Source organism: Pleurodeles waltl, chromosome 11 (assembly GCF_031143425.1).
Source record: "Pleurodeles waltl isolate 20211129_DDA chromosome 11, aPleWal1.hap1.20221129, whole genome shotgun sequence".
Taxonomy (NCBI): Eukaryota; Metazoa; Chordata; class Amphibia; order Caudata; family Salamandridae; genus Pleurodeles; species Pleurodeles waltl.
Genome location: NC_090450.1, coordinates 363,719,606 through 363,739,700, shown reverse-complemented (window position 1 = coordinate 363,739,700; position 20,095 = coordinate 363,719,606). Strand labels below are relative to the sequence as shown.

Below are 20,095 nucleotides of genomic sequence, written 5' to 3'. Positions count from 1 at the left end.
GTGAGTGCGGGGACACCAATACATGCGTGCACTACATATAGGTAAATACATATATGTAGCTTCACAATGGTAACTCCGAACATGGCCATGTAATATGTCTAAGATCATGGAATTGTCCCCCCATGCCAAATCTGATACTGGGGTGCCAATTCCATGCATCCCCGGGGCTCCAGCATGGACCCTGGGTACAGCTAAACTAGCTCTCCGGGGTTTTCACTGCAGTTACTGCGGCTGCCAACCCACAGACAGGCTTCTGTCCTCCTGGGGTCTGGGCACCCCAGTCAGGAAGAACAAAGGATTTCCTCTGAGAGAGGGTGTTACACCCTCTCCCTTTGGAAATAGTTGTTAAGGGCCTGAGAGGAGTAGCCTCTCCTGGCCTCTGGGAATGCTTTGAAGGGCACAGATGGTGCCCTTCTTGCATAAACCAGTCTACACCGGATCAGGGATCCCCCAGCCCTTGCTCTGGCACGAAACTGGACAAAGAAAAGGGGAGTGACCACTCCCCTGTCCATCACCAGCCCAGGGGTGGTGCCCAGAGCTCCTCCAGTGTGTTCCAGACCTCTGCCACCTTGAATGCAGAGGTGTGAGGGCACAATGGAGGCCTCTGAGTGGCCAGTGCCAAAAGGTGACGTCAGAGACCCCTCCTGATAGGTGCTTACTTGGTTAGGCGACCAATCCTCCTCTGAGGGCTATTTACGGTCTCTCCTGTGGGTTTCTCGTCAGAAAACGAATGCAAGAGCTCACCAGAGTTCCTCTGCATCTTCCTCTTCGGCTTCTGCCAAGGATCGACCGCTGACTGCTCCAGGACACCTGCAAAACCGCAACAAAGTAGAAAGAAGACTACCAGCAACATTGTTGCACCTAATCCTGCCAGCTTTCTCGACTGTTTCCTGGTGGTGCATGCTCTGAGGGCTGTCTGCCTTCACCCTGCACTGGAAGCCAAGAAGAAATCTCCTGTGGGTCTACGGAATCTTCCCCCTGCTAACCCAGGCACCAAACTTCTGCATCACTGGTCCTCTGGGTCCCCTCTCATCTTGACGAGCATGGTCCCTGGAACACAGGAGCTACATCCAAGTGACCTGACAGTCCAGTGGTCCATCTGTCCGAATTTGGTGGCGGTCAGTCCTTTCCTCCCCACGCTAGACAGTAATCCTGTGTACTGCGTGATCTGCAGCTGCTAGGGCTTCTGTGCACTTTTGCAAGGAATCCTTTGTGGGCAGTCCAGTCCAGGTCCCCCGCACTCCGTCCTGCATTGCTCAACTCGCTGAGTTGACCACTGGCTTCGTGGGACCCTCCTTTGTAGTGTTGAGACGACCGCCATGCTCAGTTCTCTTGAACACCTGTTCAAGTGCTTCTGCGGGTACTGCCTGCTTCTGCGTGTGATCTCTGTGCTGCTGAACGCCCCCTATGTCTCCTCCTCCAAGGGGCGACCTCCTGGTCCTTCCTGGGCCCGGGCAGCACCCATTTCCCTTAACCATGACCTTTGCAGCTAGCAAGGCTTGTTTGTGGTCTTTCTGCATGGAAACAACTCTGCATCCTCCAGCACGCCGTGGGACATCTTCTGTGCAAAGGAGAAGTTCCTGGCACCTTCCGTCTCCCCTGTGGATTTCCCTCCAGATAACAAATGCAAGAGCTCACCAGAGTTCCTCTGCATCTCCCTCTTCGACTTCTGCCAAGGATCGACTGCTGACTGCTCCAGGATGCCTGCAAAACCACAACAAAGTAGCAAGATGACTACCAGCAATATTGTAGCGCCTAATCCTGCCGGCGTTCTCAACTGTTTCCTGGTGGTGCATGCTCTGAGGGCTGTCTGCCTTCACCCTGCACTGTAAGCAAAGAAGAAATCTCCTGTGGGTTAATGGAATCTTCCCTCTGCTAACGCAGGCACCAAACTTCTGCATCACCGGTCCTCTGGGTCCCCTCTCCTCCTGACGAGCGTGGTCCCTGGAACACAGGAGCTGGATCCAAGTGACCCCAACAGTCCAGAGGTCTTTCTGTACAAATTTGGTGGAGGTAAGTCCTTGCCTCCCCATGCCAGAAAGCAATCTTGTGTACTGCGTGATCTGCAGCTGCTAGGGCTTCTGTGCACTTTTGCAAGGAATCCTTCATGCACAGCATAGCCCAGGTCCCCAGCACTCTGTCCTGCATTACTCAACTTGCTGAGTTGACCACCGGCTTTGTGGGACCCTATTTTGTGGTGTTGAGACGACCGCCATGCTTAGATTTCTTGAACGCCTGTTCGAGTGCTTCTGCGGGTGTTGCCTGTTTCTGCGTGGGCTCTCTGTGCTACTGAGCGCCCCCTCTGTCTCTTCCTCCAAGGGGCGACCACCTGGTCCTTCCTGGGCTCGGGCAGCACCCATTTTCTTCTACTGCAACTCTTGCAGCTAGCAAGGCTTGTTTGTGGTCTTTGTGCGTGGAAACAACTCTTTGTCCCCCAGCACACAGTTGGACATCTTTTGTGCAAAGGAGAAGTTCCTGGCATCTTCCGTTGTTCCAGGATCTTCAGCTTCTTCCACCTGGAGGCAACCCTTTTGCACCTTCATCTGGGGTTTGGTGGGCTCCTGCCCCCCCGGACACTTGCGTGACTCTTGGACTTGGTCCCCTTCCTTTACAGGTCCACAGGTCCAGGAATCTGTCTTCAGTGATTTGCAGTCAGTTGTTGTCCTTGCAGAATCCCCTAGCTCGACTTCACTGTCTTTCTGAGGTAGTAGGGTAACTTTACTCCTACGTTTCAGGGTCTTGGGGTGAGGTATCTTGGACACCGTTAGTGTTTTCTTACACTCCCAGTGACCCTCTACACACTACACTAGTCCTGGGGTTCATTTGTGGTTCGCATTCCACTTTCTTAGTATATGGTTTGTGTTGCCCCTAGGCTTATTTCTCCCTATTGCATTCTATTGTGTTCTACATTGTTTGCACTTCTTTTCTAACTATTACTTACCTGCTTTGGGTTTGTGTGTGTATATTTGGTGTATATTACTTACCTCCTAAGGGAGTATATCCTCTGAGATACTTTTGGCATATTGTCACTAAAATAAAGTACCTTTATTTTTAGTAACTCTGAGTATTGTGTTTTCTTGTGATATAGTGCTATGTGATATAAGTGGTATAGTAGGAGCTTTGCATGTCTCCTAGTTCAGCCTAAGCTGCTCTGCTATAGCTACCTCTATCAGCCTAAGCTGCTAGAATACCTCGAATCTACTAATAAGGGATAACTGGACCTGGCATGAGGTGTAAGTACCACAAGGTACCCACTATAAGCCAGGTCAGCCTCCTACAGGCAGAACAAAGGATTTCCTCTCAGAGAGGGTGTAACACCCTCTCCCTTTGGAAATAAGTGTTAAGGGCCTGAGAGGAGTAGCCTCTCCTGGCCTCTGGGAATGCTTTGAAGGGCACAGATGGTGCTCTCCTTGCATAAACCAGTCTACAACGGTTCAGGGATCCCCCAGCCCCTGCTCTGGCACGAAACTGAACAAAGGAAAGGGGAGTGACCACTCCCCTGTCCATCACGACCCCAGGGGTGGTGCCCCGAACTCCTCGAGTGTGTCCCAGACCTCTGCCATCTTGAATGCAGAGGTGTGATGGCACAATGGAGGCCTCTGAGTGGCCAGTGCCAGCAGGTGACGTAGGAGACCCCTCCTGATAGGTGCTTACCTGGTTAGGTGACCAATCCTCCTCTGAGGGCTATTTAGGGTCTCTCCTGTGGGTTTCTCTTCAGATAACGAATGCAAGAGCTCAGCAGAGTTCCTCTGCATCTCCCTCTTTGACTTAAGCCAAGGATCGACCGCTGACTGCTCCAAGACGCCTGCAAAACCGCAACAAAGTAGCAAGATGACTACCAGCAACATTGTAGCACCTAATCCTGCCGGCTTTCTTGACTGTTTCCTGATGGTGCATGCTCTGAGGGCTGTCTGCCTTCCCCCTGCACTGGAAGCCAAGAAGAAATCTCCTTTGGGTCAACGGAATCTTCCCCCTGCCAACGCAGGCACCAAATTACTGCATCACCGGTCCTCTGGGTCCCCTCTCATCCTGACGAGCGTGGTCCCTGGAACACAGGAGCTGGGTCCAAGTATCTCCCACAGTCCAGTGGCCCTTCTGTCCAAATTTGGCCGGAGGTAAGTCCTTGCCTCCCCACGCCAGACAGCAAACCTGTGTACTGCGTGATTTGCAGCTGCTCCAGCTTCTATGCACTTTTCCAGGACTTCCTTTGTGCACAGCCTAGCATGGGTCCTCAGCACTCCGTCCTGCATTGCCCAACTCGCTGAGTGGAAATCCGACATCATGGGACCCTCCTTTGTGACTCTGAGTCGACTGCTGTCCTCAGATCTTCTAAGTGCCTGCTCCGGTACTTCTGTGGGGGCTCTCTGAGTTGCTGAGTGCCCCCTCTATCTCCTCCTCCAAGGGGTGACATCCTGGTCCTTCCTGGTCTCCAGCAGCACCTACAATCCTCAACTGCCAACTCTTGCAGCTAGCAGGGCTTGTTTGCAGTATTTCTGCCTGGAAACACTTCTGCAACCTCCAGCACGCTGTAGGACATCTTCCTTCCAAGGGAGAAGTTCCTGGCCCCTTTCGTTGTTGCAGAATCTTCGGCTTCTTCCACCCAGAGGCAGCCCTTTTGCACCTGCATCCGGGGTTTAGTGGGCTCCTTCCCCCCCGGACACTTGCATGACTCTTAGACTTGGTCCCCTTCCTTTGCAGGTCCTCAGGTCCAGGAATCAATTTTCAGTGTTTTGCTGGTGCTTGTGGTTCTTGCAGAATCCCCTATCACGACTATTCTGTCTTTCTGGGGTAGTAGGGTAACTTTACTCCTACTTTTCAGGGTCTTGGGGTGGGATATCTTGGACACCCTTACTGTTTTCTCACAGTCCCAGCGACCCTCTACAATGTCCCATAGGTCTGGGGTCCATTCGTGATTCGCATTCCACTTTTGGAGTGTATGGTTTGTGTTGCCCAAAGACCTATGTCTACCTATTGCATCCTATTGTGATTCTACATTGTTTGCACTATTTTTCTTACTGTTACTTACCTGTTTTGGGTTTGTGTACATATAATTTGTGTATATTACTTGCATCCTAAGTGAGGGTATCCTCTGAGATACTTTTGGCATATTGTCACTAAAATAAAGTACCTTTATTTTTAGTAACTCTGAGTATTGTGTTTTCCTATGATACTGTGCTATAGGATATAAGTGGTATAGTAGGAGCTTTGCATGTCTCCTAGTTCAGCCTAAGCTGCTTTGCCATAGCTAACTCTATCAACCTAAGCTGCTAGAACACTTCTAATCTACTAATAAGGGATAACTGGACCTGGCACAATGTGTAAGTACCACAAGGTACCCACTATAAGCCAGGACAGCCTCCTACATTGGAGGTGCAGCGGTGGGATAAGTACTTGTAACTGCTTTACCAGTTTGTCATTTGGTGGTTTTCATAAGAAAATCATATAACAAATAGTTCAGTATATGTACATTGAACCAAAACAGTTTACTTTTCTACTCTAAAACCTTTTACTGAGTTTCTGAAAAGTTCTGAAAACTTTTAAAAGTTTTCCAAAAGTTTGAAAATGTTTTTTTCTCTGTGCTTTCTAAAGTTCTAAAACTTTTTCTCTCACTGTCCTTAAATCTTTTTCTATCATGTCTTCAGTAGAGCCCACTCCCAAAATTGGTCAAGCAACTTATGGGAGTTTAAACTACAAAAGGTTGAGGGGTCTCTGCCTGGATAGAGGTTTAAGCATAGGTAAGAATCCAACAAAAGAGTTTCTCTTTAATTTGCTCTTACAAGCTGACCAGAACCAGTATGGCCCATCTCAGGAGAGAGTGGAAAAAGGGTAGGCTTCCCAGTCAGACTCAGAGGAGTTCCCTGAAGAAGCAGGGGAGGGTTCTTACAAAGTTCTGCCCCCTAGCAGGCCACCTAGTGACACTGGTAGTGTTAGAGGGTCACACACTAGTAGGGCATCTTTCACTCCTAGAGGCCACGTTACTAGGGTCCAGCTAGTTAGGGACAGGTTTCTCTGCCAATTCCCAAATCTCCTCTGTGTCCAAACATTCCCAAGCCTCCCACCCTGAGGATAACTTAATGGAAAGGGAACTCAGAAAGCTGAGGTTGGAAGAGACCAGACTGAAGCTTAAACAGCAGCAGCTGGCCTTATACAGGGAATCCCTAGACATAGAGAGGGAAAGACAGAGATTGGGGTTAGTTCCCCATGGTGGCAGCAGCAGTGCTTCAGATAGTAATCCTGTTAGAGAGCAAGATTCCAGAAACCTGCATAAGATAGTCCCCCCTTACAAGGAGGGGGATGACATTAATAAGTGGTTTGCTGCACTTGAGAGGGCCTGTATGGTACAGTTGGTCCCTCAAAGGTGCCGGGGAAATATTGCAGTTGCTGGAAGGAGACGGGGATACAATGTTGGAAAAGGTTTCTTGCTTCTTTGCTGCAGCTTGTAGGGTCCTGAAGAGTCCAGGTGCAGTTTCTTCAGTCAGAGGTTGAAGTGGACGGTACAGAGGATTCCTGCTGGAGTCTTGCAATCCAAATCTGAGTAAACACCCAAAGGAGAGACCCTAAATAGCCCTGAAGGGGGGACTGGTCACCTAGCTGGGTGACCACCTATCAGGAAGGGGCTCTGGCATCTCCTGCTTGCACTGGCTACTCAGATGCTTCCAGAGTTCCCTGCCAAACTTGAATCCAAGATGGCAAAACCCAGGGACCGTCTGGAGGAGCTCTGACCACCACCCCTGGGGTGGTGATGGGCAGGGGAGTGGTCACTCCCCTTTCCTTTGTCCAGTTTCGTGCCAGAGCCAAATGTGCCCTTCAACGCATTTCCAGTGGCTTGGGGAGGCTACCCCTCCTAAGCCTGTAACACCTTTTTCCAGAGGGAGAGAGTTTAACACCCCTCTTCCAAAGGAAATCCTTTGTTGTGCCTTCCTGAGCTCGAGCTTCTCAAGCAACAGGAGGGCAGAAACCTGTCTGGGAGGTGGCAGCAGCTTGGGCTACATCAAAACCCTCAGAAGGCTGCAATGGCAATACTGTGGGTCCTCTAAGGAGCCCCCAGAGTGCATGGAATCATACAACCAATACTTGCAAAAGCTTTGGGGTACGATTCCAACATGTTTGATACCAAACATGCCTATGTTACCATTATGTTGCTGGACATAGGTAGTGACCTATGTCCAGTTCACGCGTAAAATGGCATCCCTGCACTCATGAAGTCTGGAAAAATGGGCCTGGAGTTCGCAGGGGCACCTCTGCTAGTGCAGGGGTGCCCTCACACACAGGTACTTTGCACTCTGCCCTCTGGGCTAGAAGGTCTGCCATTGGGGTGACTTATAAGTATCCTGGTGTACTGAAAATAGCAGTGAAAGGGTGCTTGCACTTTTTCACGCAGGCTGCAATGGCTGTCCTCACTACAGGACCGGTAAGAGATCCGTTCTGGGATATTCTATAACCCATTTTTAATAGGACAAAACATATCTACAAGGCCGATTAGACTACATTCCTCGAATATTTCTTTGCATTCGTTTTTATATACAAACTATCGACAAATACGTTGTACATTCCATATACCTTAACTTATACGATGTCTTTTACATTTCACCCTTAAAAACGGGTCCTATATTTATATATATGTATCTTGATAAATATGTACTTGCCTTTGTGTTTTTCTATAGATTCACGATAACATTTTCTTTTTTGTTTAAATAATAATATAGGAAATAGCATATGAATCATGTTTCCCTTATATTATTCTTCTATTAAGTATTAATGTTATTGAATGCTATTCCAGACTTCTTATATTTTGCTCTCGCAGGTCATGTTTTTTATATACATGGAAAGATATGTCATCCATGATGCACTTATCCTGATTCAACAGGGAGCGTGCTTTGGGACCTCCTTTATTTTGTACTATCCGCTGTTTAGAACATAATATTATTTTTGCTTGCCTTGCGAATAGAGAAAAGTGAGATCCTCGTTTAGTCGTTATAATTGACTTGACATAATAAGTTCCTCTTTGAGCCCTTGCTATAGGATTGGATATATTGAAACATTATACCCATGTTCTTCCATCTTGTTGCCATGCATAAGCTGTACAATTTCTGAAATGTCTGATGATCTGGATACAGAATCTTCTTATTATAAGGCTATACTACATTTAATACCTATATCTGCAAACACTTGACTATGAGGAGAATGTGTACTTATGATATACTGTTTCTACTTAGATTAATTGTGATGATTTAAAAATACTCTTTATGATTAACAATATTAGGTATGACATTTCTTTGCTATAAGTACTATCAGATATTATTGACTAATCCCTATCGCTATGTAAACACTAATGGGATAGAAACCTCAATCTTTCTCTGCCAGCACCAGTCCCGCCTTTAAAGGCGTCACAATTTCATGAGCATGAACCTTGAACACCTACTGCCATGAACACTTATTCACTGTTTCTTTCACCTTATTGGGTTAGGTCTGGGACTATCAGTTGAATAAGATCTCTATTTAAAGAACAGAATACTTTTCCTCTTTCTTTTTTCATCACTACACTGAACTAATGGGCTATATTTCATCAGTTTCCCTATTTACACTATAATCTAATATTTTGACTGTTTTACTACTTGATTCTACTACTCTTTATTATTTGCAGCCTTGAAAAAGCCCCAGGTGAATCCACCACAAGGGGGCGAAACACGTGTTTGCTGTTTTCTCCTTATTCTTAAGAGATCTTCATTGAACAAGATTTCAACAAGTGTCCTTGATCTGGCTATATTATCATAAATAAATGCATTTGAATTGAGCGTGCGTATTCAATGCTTTTATTTTTTATTACAAACTGTGGCATTATTACAACCTTAATATTTCATAAAAGTGGGTTCTCTACCTTTTTGGAGTCCTGCAGAAGCCTTTGCATGGGCTCCTTATGGGTGGCAAAATATATGCTGCAGCCAATAGGGATCCCCTGGAACCCTGACGCCCTGGGCACCTAGGTACCATATACTAGGGACTTATGATGGGGCACCAGTGTGCCAATTGTGGGTGAAATACAGTGATAACATTAACCAACAAGTACATTTAAGGGAGAGAGCTTCATTGCTGGGGTCCTGGTTAGCAGGATCCTAGTAGACACAGTCAAACACACAGACAAACAGGTCAAAAGTGGGGGTAACCAGTCTAGAAAGAGGCTACTTTCCTACAGCACCCTCCTAATTCTACAGGCCCTCTCAAGGCTTCAAACCATTTGTCAATGTCATCTCCATCAGTAAACCTATGGACAATCCCTTTGGGGTTTTTGGGTCAAAGACTTCCTTCTTTTCCCTGTTAGTATTGTGGCCACCATTTTTGGACCTCAGGCCCAATTTAGCCCTCCTCTCTTCTAGCCCTAGTATCCTATCTTCAAGGTTGAGTTTTCTCTCCTCTAAGGAGATTAGGTCTAACTCATCCTCAAGGAGCCCTACCCTCTTACCACTGTGGGGTCTACTAGAGTGAATTCTGTGACTTCCCACTGGTAAAGGGGTTCTGGAGAAGGCTGGAGAGGCATGGTCCTCACCTCCTTCCCCTCCATTGTCTGGGGCAAGAGCATCTTCCTCCACCGCTACAGGTTTGCCTTCTGAGGAAGAAGCCTTCTTCTCTACTCTCTTGTTCAAAGAGACTAATGGCTTTTTCAAGCTCATCCTATTTGGCTGTAGCTCTATAGCCAGTGCCTCTAGCATAGCACAAATCTCTCAGGGCAAAGATCCTGAGTGCTGGCAGGGTGGACATGTCAAGAATTTTGGCATCCATCCATTGTACTTTGTTAACCTGAGTTGGGTTCTTATTAATCAGAAATTTGAAAAACAATCACTAACTTACTAGACTTAGTTGTTTGTCTAATGGAATGGGGCCTATCTAGAGCCCTTACAAGCCAATTTGAAAAAACTAAAAAATGTTCCCAATAATAAATTAGTGGGTTTACCGTGCAAAGTACACTTCTGACCAATTGAAACTGTGCAGCACAAGTTCAAGATCCCACCGCTGAAACACCAACGTAGGAAAGTGGAGTATTATGTGATGTGGAGGTTAGTCCTCACCATGTAATACTCTCACAATACACCAGAGATGATCCTTTAATTCACACTAGTAAATCCTTAGTTCAGTCCGGGCAATATGGCAAAGAGCAGTCAAGCTTTACTTAGAGGAACATGTGTTAAGCATTTCACAGCACAAGCACAGACAATGAGTAATTGACACAACACGAAAGAAATCCAAAACCAATTTATTAAAATAGAGCTTATATTTTTATAAATGTAGACACCAAAATAAACAATATAGGTTTGGGAAAAACGGAGATATCGATTTTAGAAGCAATAGAAATCACGGCAGACATTACACTTAAACGTTGCATTGAAGTCATTGGGAAAATGTGACATGTTGCAAAAATGCATTTAAAATATGAGTTTCCTAGAACACTTGGGGCTAAGCAAGTGCAGTCCATGGGACCAGATCATGATACTCAGAGCAGTTTTACCTGGCCCATGGAGTCTGGATGCAGAGTTGTCCTTGTTGTCTGTGGTGTTGAACAGGACTGAAGGGATGCCACTGGTGGAAAACGACCACTTGAGGGTCGAGCTGTGGGAAACCCTTGCAGGGGTTAAGCTAGTATGGGCCCAGGTACCAGACCACAACAGTCAGTTCACTTCGATCAGGTCTGTGGAGTCTGGACGTGTTTTGTGCTGGCTGTCTGACTGCTGAACAGGGCTTGCGCTGGTGCTGATTTTACCACTGGCATGACACTGCTGACAAGGAGATGCAAAATCTCAGCTGGGGCTGGGTTGCAGATGTTGGATGCAGATTGCACGCTGTGCCCTGCACCTTCTAGGTTGAGTGAAAGGGAGTGGTTAGTTACTGGGCTGCCAACCAACAAGCCTTGGCAGCGGTAAGGGTGCTGGAATCCTTCGGGAAGTTGCCAGGGTATGAGGGAGTGAAGTAGTGGCCTAACACTTGGATGCAGGCTGGACTACGACTCCCAGAAGACAATGGACCATCTGTTTTTTGACAATTTCACAGCAGGCCCAATGGCTGGTGAAACTTTGGATTCAGCGGTCGGTTGCATCAGTACTAGTCGAAGGGAAGACCAAAGGTGCTTCGGGTCAGGAGTGACGAGCTTCAGCCAAGGATGGAGGTGGATTACACAGTTCTCAGTCTGTTGCCTCAGGAACAGAGTTTCCCTGTTTTGCTGTACAGCAGTGGGCAGAGTCTGGTTGTCGGTGATGAAGAGCTTCTTCTGGTCCTTTTTGGAAGTTGTTGATCAGATCTGAGATTCTGGTGTCAGGTTTGTCCCTTAAATCATGGATTTAGGGGAGTTTTTTTTGTGGAGACTAGTGGCCAATGGGCAGCAAGTTCCTACAGCTAATCTGCCCAAAGGTGATCACATCCAGTGGGACAGGTCACCTTTAGCTACCCAGAATCCTCTATTCTGTCCCTCCTAAGATGGCAGAAATTAAAATTTTATGACAGACTAGGCTGCTCACCCTAGAGGTGTGGTCAGCCTGCTGGGGGTGTGCACAGTCCTGCATACTTAACTTGCTGTCTGTCCACAAGCAGATGTGCCTAGGGGCAGAGGGAGGGTTGCGTCCTTGCTGGAGGACAGCTCTGGTGGCTATCGGGGGCAGTGAAACCTTTGGAGTGCACTGTGCTGATGGCTCTATTCACTAGCCTAGCTGAGGGGCGGGAGGTGTGACCTCCTTTCTGCCTCAGCCTTTTGTTCTGACGTGTGGGAGCACCCAGGATGCCTGGCAGGAGGTCAGAATTCTGTCTTGGCTGGGGCAGGCACGGGAAACAACGCAGGCTTGGCCAGAGCATAAAGGAGGGTGGTAAACAGGTGGAAAACCTCTAGTGTGCCACCTGGGTGCATGCCAGCTGTCTCTCAATGCAAGGTTCATGTTGGGGAAGAGAAGGAAAGTAGTTTGACACCATACTCAACATATCTAGGCGGTACCATAATGAAGCTAGAAGCCCTAGTCAATTGTGGCTTAAGTCCCATGTTACTCTATGGACCCTCCTATACTTATAGTGTACCTTAATGGAAATTATGCTATAGAGACATATAAGCTTGTATTTACATGTCTGCACCTTAAATATAATGGCTGGGATCACATTGGCACAACATGCATATTGCATACATACACAACTGTCATTGTGGTGTCATCATTCATTGCCAGATAAATGCTGGCACTACAGTGATGGTACATTCACACTGGACGATGGTGCTCATGTGTGCGCATTGCAAGGGGATCTGTATGGGTAGGTTTGTGCTATCTGTTGTGTATGTGAGTCAGTATGTGTATGTGTGTGGAAATTGGCTGGCTGAGGTGGAGGGAGTGGGTGATGTGGTTGTGTCTCTGTGTGTCACTTGCATGTGAGATTGATGTTGTGTTGCTGTGTGACACATTCAGGTGACTGTTGTTGTGTGGCGGATGTTGTTGTGATGTGTGTAGTTGTGATGTGTGAGTGTGTAGCTGAGTGCGTAGTTGTGTTGATTGGTGTGGTTGTGCTGTGTGTGTGGGTGCAGTGTCAATGGTGTGTGTATGTTGTGTCATGGTTGTATGTCAATGTGTGTTTTCAGCACTTACGGGTTGTGCTGTGTTGGAATTGTAATGGATGATGGTGCATATGTGGTGTTTTGTGTAGTGCAGGGGGACACCTATGGCTAAGGAACATTGTGAGTGTGTGTTACTTAACTCTATTCCATTGCACCTGTCATTGTATGAGATCCGTTGTGCCCCGTCACCGTCTCTCTTTATCAGCAATCCGTTTCCAGTCCTCCGCTTGCAGAGCTGTCTCATCTAAATATGGCGGGCACAACACTGTCACCTTGACGGTCTTGTTGGGGCTGGCGTCAACGCGGCTTGGTGATAACACCAACAAGATCTAATTCAGGCCTAAGTTTTGCTGTTACATGTATAAAAATACATTAAGCCATCATTGTCACATTCAATATCTGGGTGCCATCAGTCTGCATCAAGCATTTAGGATGTTGTATGCAGACACACTTCGGCTGGACACAGAACATGTATGGGAGTTTGTCATCAGGCTCCTAACACTGCTGCCTTTTTACCCAGAGTCTGTGTGGAAATGTTCATAAAACAGAATAAATAGATGCTGGAGGGCAGGTGTCTTCAAACTGGGGGGCAGACCCCCTCAGGGGGGCCTCAAGTAATCCCAGGGGGGCACAGGGGGCAGGCCACAAGAAGTATTATGCTAAGAACAGGGCTTTGTTTTAGGATGAAAAAATGAGCAGCAGCAAGTCGCTCTGTAATGGTCAATAATATGTTTTGTCATTTATATCCATGCAGGAAGTATGTGTCAAGAGGGAATGGACTCCAAATGCTCAATACCCCCACCCTCACTTCAAAAGTGCATGATTTTGAACCAACTGCAAGGGTGTTATCGGCACACGCTGGGTTTCCCTATGCTTAACACCTATGCATAAAACCACAATGCGAAACCACCAGTTCCTCATAGTAGTGTTAAAGCTCACGGAAAGCCATGTGTACAAATGACTAAAAATATCTTGAATGTGCCTCACAGACACTCCACAAGGACATACAGATGGACAGATACTGATGCTATGACCTATTGTAAATTAGATGCAATCTAGTAGGACGTAGCCAGTTAGTAAGCTTAATACAGTGACCATATTTTCTGCATATTGTGTCTTCTAATACGTTTTTGCCTTGCAAAGGCTCACAGGTTTTTTATGGTTGAGTGAAACAAGTCCAGCTGATTCCCTCACACTCGCCTTCAGACTTTTACTTCACAAACTCCTTAACATTGGTAAAATAATAAAGTTATCATATGTTATGACTGGAATGCCCCTTGCACTATGGACAGCAATGCTCCCTGTCTTGATTTCCCTACTACAATTATCTGGTATACTACTTTTTATTTTGGACCTAGTCTCACAGTAATCTAGTGTGTATGCAGGACTCTGGACCTGTCACTTAACGTGAATGAGGTCCAGGACCTGTCCTGTGACCTGGAGCGACACACTAATCATACCCTCATTTTGCTGTCAGTGGACTACTGTACATCTCAAGGATTGAGAACGGTGGTAGCAGCATGCTATGTTTTCTGAATCTATAGTTCTGATCAGAGCTTTTAAACTATGGGGGTCATTCTGACCCTGGCGGTCCAAGACCGCCAGGTCCACGGATGACTGAAGCACCGACAACAGGCTGGCGGTACTTCATTGCCCATTCCGACCGCGGTCGGAAAACCGGGTCCGGCGGTTTCCCGCCGGATTTCCCCCGGCTGGGCGAATCCTCCATGGCGGCGCTGCAAGCAGCGCCGCCATGGGGATTCTGACCCCCTTCCCGTCACCCTGTTTCTGGTGGTTTTTACTGCCAGGAACAGGATGGCGGGAACGGGTGTCCTGGGGCCCATGGGGGCCCCTGCACTGCCCATGCCACTGGCATGGGCAGTGCAGGGGCCCCCTAACAGGGCCCCAGCCTGCTTTTCACTGTCTGCTATGCAGACAGTGAAAAGCGCGACGGGTGCAACTGCACCCGTCGCACACCTGCAACACCGCCGGCTCCATTCGGAGCCGGCTTCTGTGTTGCAGGCCCCTTTCCCGCTGGGCCGGCGGGCGCTACCTTAGGTAGCGCCCGCCGTCCCAGCGGGAAAGTTAGAATGGCCCCAGCGGTCTTTTGACCGCGGGGCGGCCAAATGGCGGTTACCGCCTGGCGGGCGGCGACCGCTGCCCGCCAATGTCAGAATGAGGGCCTATGTCTCTTGAGTGGGGACCTACTGGCCAACTCATGTAAAGTTCTGCTTCTATGAATGAACTTGGGTCCCAGTGCTAAAATCCCATCTGTATGTTGTGTTTGTGAGTGTATATGGCCTGTGTGGTACATGCATTGTGAATATTGGTGAAACACAGTAATGGAGGCCAGAGAGTTACATTTTGAAAGCCCCTTGCATGTTACTGTGCTCAAAATGATGGTGAGGCAGTTTTTTCCAGACAGTGAAAGTGTATTGCTTACATTCCTGAAGCTGAAGGAAGGAGACCTAGACACTAAAGTGGGAACAGGGAAGACAAGGCTTATTTAAAAATTCAAAAAAGGCCCTTTGCTAAGAGAGGCCTCAGATTAGTCGTCTACTAGGACTGCCATTTGGTAGATTGAGGCAGTAATGAGTAGGACTGCACTTTCTGTTGCTAAGGTGCAAGGGGCCACTTTAGGTGAGCCCAGTTTTTGCCTCTTCCCTGATCACTGTTTAGTGGGGTATTTGACAGCCAGGTGCATACAGTTCACACCTTTTTGAGCCTCTTGTGTGGATGGCCCAGGCTAAAGACTACCCTGCAGTACCATCGCTCTTCACAAAGGCTGCGTCTGGAACTTTGACTTTCTGAAGAGCGGTGCCCCGACCTAAAGCACCAGGATGCAAAAATCTTGTAGAAGGTCTCTTTCTAAGGAGTACCAGAAGCAGCTAGCCCCAGTGCTGTAAATCTATCAAGCTGAGGAAGACGATGGAGAGAATACTGTGGGCCCTGGCATCATGGGTGGTGTCTCTCAAGAAGTGTGGTTACAAGCAGGAACAGCTGACCTCACCATCATGCAAAGACTGAAAGCAGCTATTCATGCTCCTCACATCAAGAACTGCACCTGTGGTGGACATTGCCACCAAAAATCTGAGTTTTGCCTGTGGTGAACATTGCCACCAAAAAACAAGAGTTGTGCCCATGGTCGACATTGCCACTGGAATCAGGAAGTTTTCCGGGGATGGTCACAGCCACTAAAATTAAACGTATGCCTTTGGTGATTACCCCTGCCACATCTGAGATTTATGCCCGGCGGCTGCCACTGTGCTGCTGTGATTCCCCCAGTCTAAGTGACAGCTCACCGGCTGTCCTTTGCCGAGTAACCTGGAGTGACCCAATTGCAGGACCAATGTCTGATGAGGGTCCCCACTTGCATCCACTACTGAACAACACCGAAGGACTCCAGAGGGCAGCACCCTGAAGTAAAGGCCACATCTTCCGCTCGTGCATCTTTTCCCAGATACAGTAGAGATCGGAGTGGGATGTTTCTGGTTTCCTGCTGATAGACCTGCATGTGGTATGACTGTTTAAAAGGGGACTGTATTGAATTGATCACACCTGCTATTGAACAGGAGTCGCTGCACTTAAATAGTGATGCATGCCATACAGTGACTTTCTGCCCTATCAGGGCAAATTGATACGAGAGGAGAGACACCTTTGAAGAGGAGAGGATGGTAGCAAATGTGCAATAACTGAAGCACAACTCTTTGTATTTGCTGCTATCACCTGTGTGGTATTCTGCTTTAAGTATGTGTATTAAAGTAATTTTCTTATTTAAATAATGCACTGGGTTGGACAGTCAGTTATTGTACTGTTGGGTGGTTGTTGGGTCCTTTGTTTGAGCAACCCCACATTATCTCCCTGAAAAATCTGTGATTGCGCACTATAACTACCACTCGGAGTCAAAGGCTGAAGAAATAGTATCTGGATAATTTGCCGATCCATTGTAGGACATACCCCGGGACACATGCGGCAAACGATCACAGCCCTAAGATTGAGGCCCCATAACCTCTACTTGCCCACTGACCTCTAAATGTGGTCTGACAACCAGTGAAAAATAACATTAAAAATACACAGATATAATTCCTTTTCTAGTTCAACAATGAGTATTATAAGAACCAGCTAAGTAGGGATTACTCTTCTACTCAGGAGGTTTAGTAATCAGAGAAAATTAACAGCCTGTAATACCAATAGGAGCCATCAGCGTCAGAATAATCATTTCCATTTTCAGCAATTTCTTTGAGGATATTCGATCCACCTGGTATAATAAATGCCTTTTATGTTTCTTTTACTAAAGCATTACAGAATCTAGGCCTACGAACTTTCAAAAGCTATTACTTCCTGTTCAGGATGCAGGTAAGCACTCCGTATGACCATCAGGAAGAATCCTGTACACCAACTGAGGATTATTACTTACCACAGAATCTGTACTGGTAATGTTTTGCGTAAGTAGACAATATAGAACAATTTACTAGGACAATAACCTGACTCAGTAAGGAAGCAATAAGCACCTGTAAAGGACTAGTACCTGCAGAGATCTAGTACCACAGCACCCTGACGCATTCCCCCTCAGTAGCAATTATTACACAAATTATCCTCTGTCCAAACTTGAGGCTTTACTGGTTAGGAGCGCTCGTCTGTAATGCAAAGGCCTAGAATTGCCATTTTACTTTTGTGTCTGGGGATCTTATATTGCGTTATAAGCTGGTAGGTGGTGACTGGTAGTTGGTGACATCTTCTGCTTCCAAGGTTCCTGTTTATAAACTCTTTGACGAGGACTAACATTTTCACCAGCACCATAATCTTGTAAAACACACTCAGCCCTGTACATTCTCAGTACTGCCAAAGCCATAAACTCTCGGACTTTCAAACTCTTCTACAAAAATTAGTATAGCTGCTTAGTACATTGAAGGACCTTTGGGTCATTCAGAATTTGGTGGGCATGGAATATCTAACTTCATGAGCCAGAATAGCCACTGAAGTCTAACAACAGTCTAACAACATTTTGTCTTAAATAAACCCTGTTTTGATTTCAAGAGAAGGGCATTTTACCTCCTGGAGAAGATTCAACTTCTCAAGCTCCCATTGGTGGTCCAGTATTAGGCTGTCACTTCGTGGTCGCCAGCCTGCCAGATTTTCCTCGCCACGGACATAGGCCACAGAGGTATCCAGCACTCTACGGCGTCTCCTCTGCATGCCTGCATAAAACAAAACATTCAAATTAAGAACCCACTTACTGACTTAAAAGAACGTATGAGTAGATGCATCGGTACAGCTGTGAGATTCACAGAACCAGAAGATAAAGTGCAGGTAAAACTAAGCGGGAATTTCACACTCAGATTAAAAATCTGTGTCTGCAGTCAACTCTTAAAAGCAAGACATAATTTAATTTAAAAGTGATGTGATTTGTAAAAACTTCAAAGTGATCTCAATAATGGGATTGCAGGAATTCCATAAGTGAGGACTGAGTTATGTTTATAGAACTGTCTTTGTTAAGCGAACTGAGAGTGAGAGAGGTTCTCAATTTAGAAAATCTAGGTGCTTTGATATAAATAAGTGTGAAAATGACAGTAGGCCAGTTCACAATAGCATCTTTCAGTTTTGAATAGTAGATTTATAAATCTCCAAAAACAACAAAAATGTTTGCGATGAAAAAAGAAGATTTTGAATCACACCTGGGCTGCTGGGTTCTACCACGTGGGAGAGGCTGAGCTCATAGACACCAGTCACACGATTACTGTAAAATAAATACATAATTAGTAGTAGCAACAGTAAGCATACATGGTAAATAGAAGATACTTGTACTACAAGAGTGGTTGAAAGATGATTAAAACAATGTAGGGTGTGTGAAGACACTGTTTAGTTTACATTTATTTTGGCTTGGACACATCCTTAAAAACAGGGGTAAAATAACTCACAGAGATGATACAAAACGAAATACAACACATTTGATCAGCAATTACAATTACCTCAATATAGGAAATAATATCACATACAGCAGAATCCTTTAAACTGCAATTAAAAATCTGTGCAAATATATATGTTTTGTCTAAAATGCCCTGAAAGCATCAAGTCTGAAACACACTCTGAAAAATAACTATGGGTTCGGGTAAAACCTTTTTGCTTCATAATAACGCACACATGCAAAGTAGCTGTACAAATCAGAACCATACCATTAAGAGTGTCCAGAGTGCGACTGCACATGCTGTTGGTGGTGCTACATTCCAACAGATTATATTTGAGCCAGCACTTCCTCGGGGCTGCATAAACTGGGGTTGAATGACAGATTTTCAAGGACAAAGATATTGCTGGTCCAAAATAATAAGGTTTAATAATGGAGAACCAAAATGTCAAGAAAGTAAGCCTATATAGGTAAAGATTTACTATTCCTAACTCCACACCTACGTACCTTGACAATATATATCGTCAAGGTATACAGAGGATGAGTTAAGTATAGTAAACCTATGCCAACCTATGCAAAAATCTCTTTACAGAATTTTGGCCCTCGACATTTTTGCCACACTATTTTAGCCTCGCAATATTCTGTAGTCAATATTCTGGTGGAATACCTAAAACGGTTCATGAGAAAAGGAAATGCAGCCTCAGTATTATTCAAAGAATAAATACAACTACTTGGTTTGCCGTCTTTCAGCGCGATGTAAATGGCCATAAGGATGAAAATACCTAGATGGAATCGAAGATACATTTAGGGCAATGGATCCCAAAATATTTGGTCCAAAAAAGTTCTCAGTCCCAAAAATTCATAAAAGTTCGGCCCACAATTAGTTTTACACACGGCATTTTAATTGCCGATTTTTGCATTCTCACAAAATTTTGTTTTCACCATTTTTATTAGTACCTTAGTTTTAGTACTGAGGTAATCTCAAAAGGCATCTAAAGTTCAGTTAATATTGGACGAATATGAATTCCCAAGGCAGTTGAGCCATCTTATAGTGGCCTAAAAGATCTTTAAGCCCACTCTGGTAAACTTAAAGCCTGGCAGTTCGGGCTGGGCTGTTCCCATGAGGAACAGGGTCAAGACTGATTTGCCTATTACTGGGTCTAACCTAGGGTGGCATGGTGAGCAGAAGAACAATAGATTAAACCCAGATCTGTGACTAGGGGTGAATGTTTGATTGGATCCGCATTCCGTCCATCATTTGTGTTTTGCTTTGCTGTTGCCGCCATAAGTGCGCCGGGTATGCCCAGGCGTGAGTCCCAGTCTCACTATGCCACTGGATTCAAGCTAGCCTGGCTGATGAAAGGTGAAACCCTGAAACTGGCCCCAGGATACTTGTTTCCGGTCCAGGGAGGACCTGGCCTTGCAGTTTGGGCTGGACTGTTCCCATGAGGAACAGGGTCAAGACTGATTTGCATATGGCTGGGTCTAAACTGGGGTGGCATGGTGAGCAAAAGAATGATGGATTAAACCTAGATCTGTGAGTGGGGGTGAATGTTTAATTGGTTCTGCATTCTGTCCATCATTTGTGTTTTGCTTTGCTTTTGCCGCCATAAGTGCGC

The 20,095-nt window shown here is 46.2% G+C and overlaps 1 protein-coding gene across 3 annotated transcripts in view; it reads right to left on the bottom strand.

Moving 5' to 3' along the window:
- KIF1A (kinesin family member 1A) overlaps positions 1-20,095 on the bottom strand; it is a 3,950,406-nt gene that overhangs the window by 1,063,837 nt on the left and 2,866,474 nt on the right. For all 3 annotated transcript variants that reach the window (XM_069213666.1, XM_069213667.1, XM_069213668.1), the window contains 2 exons: positions 18,250-18,311; positions 17,627-17,772 (listed from right to left, as the gene is read on the bottom strand). In XM_069213666.1, the coding sequence (XP_069069767.1) occupies positions 17,627-17,772; positions 18,250-18,311 (208 nt within the window). The remainder of the gene's footprint in view (positions 1-17,626; positions 17,773-18,249; positions 18,312-20,095) is intronic.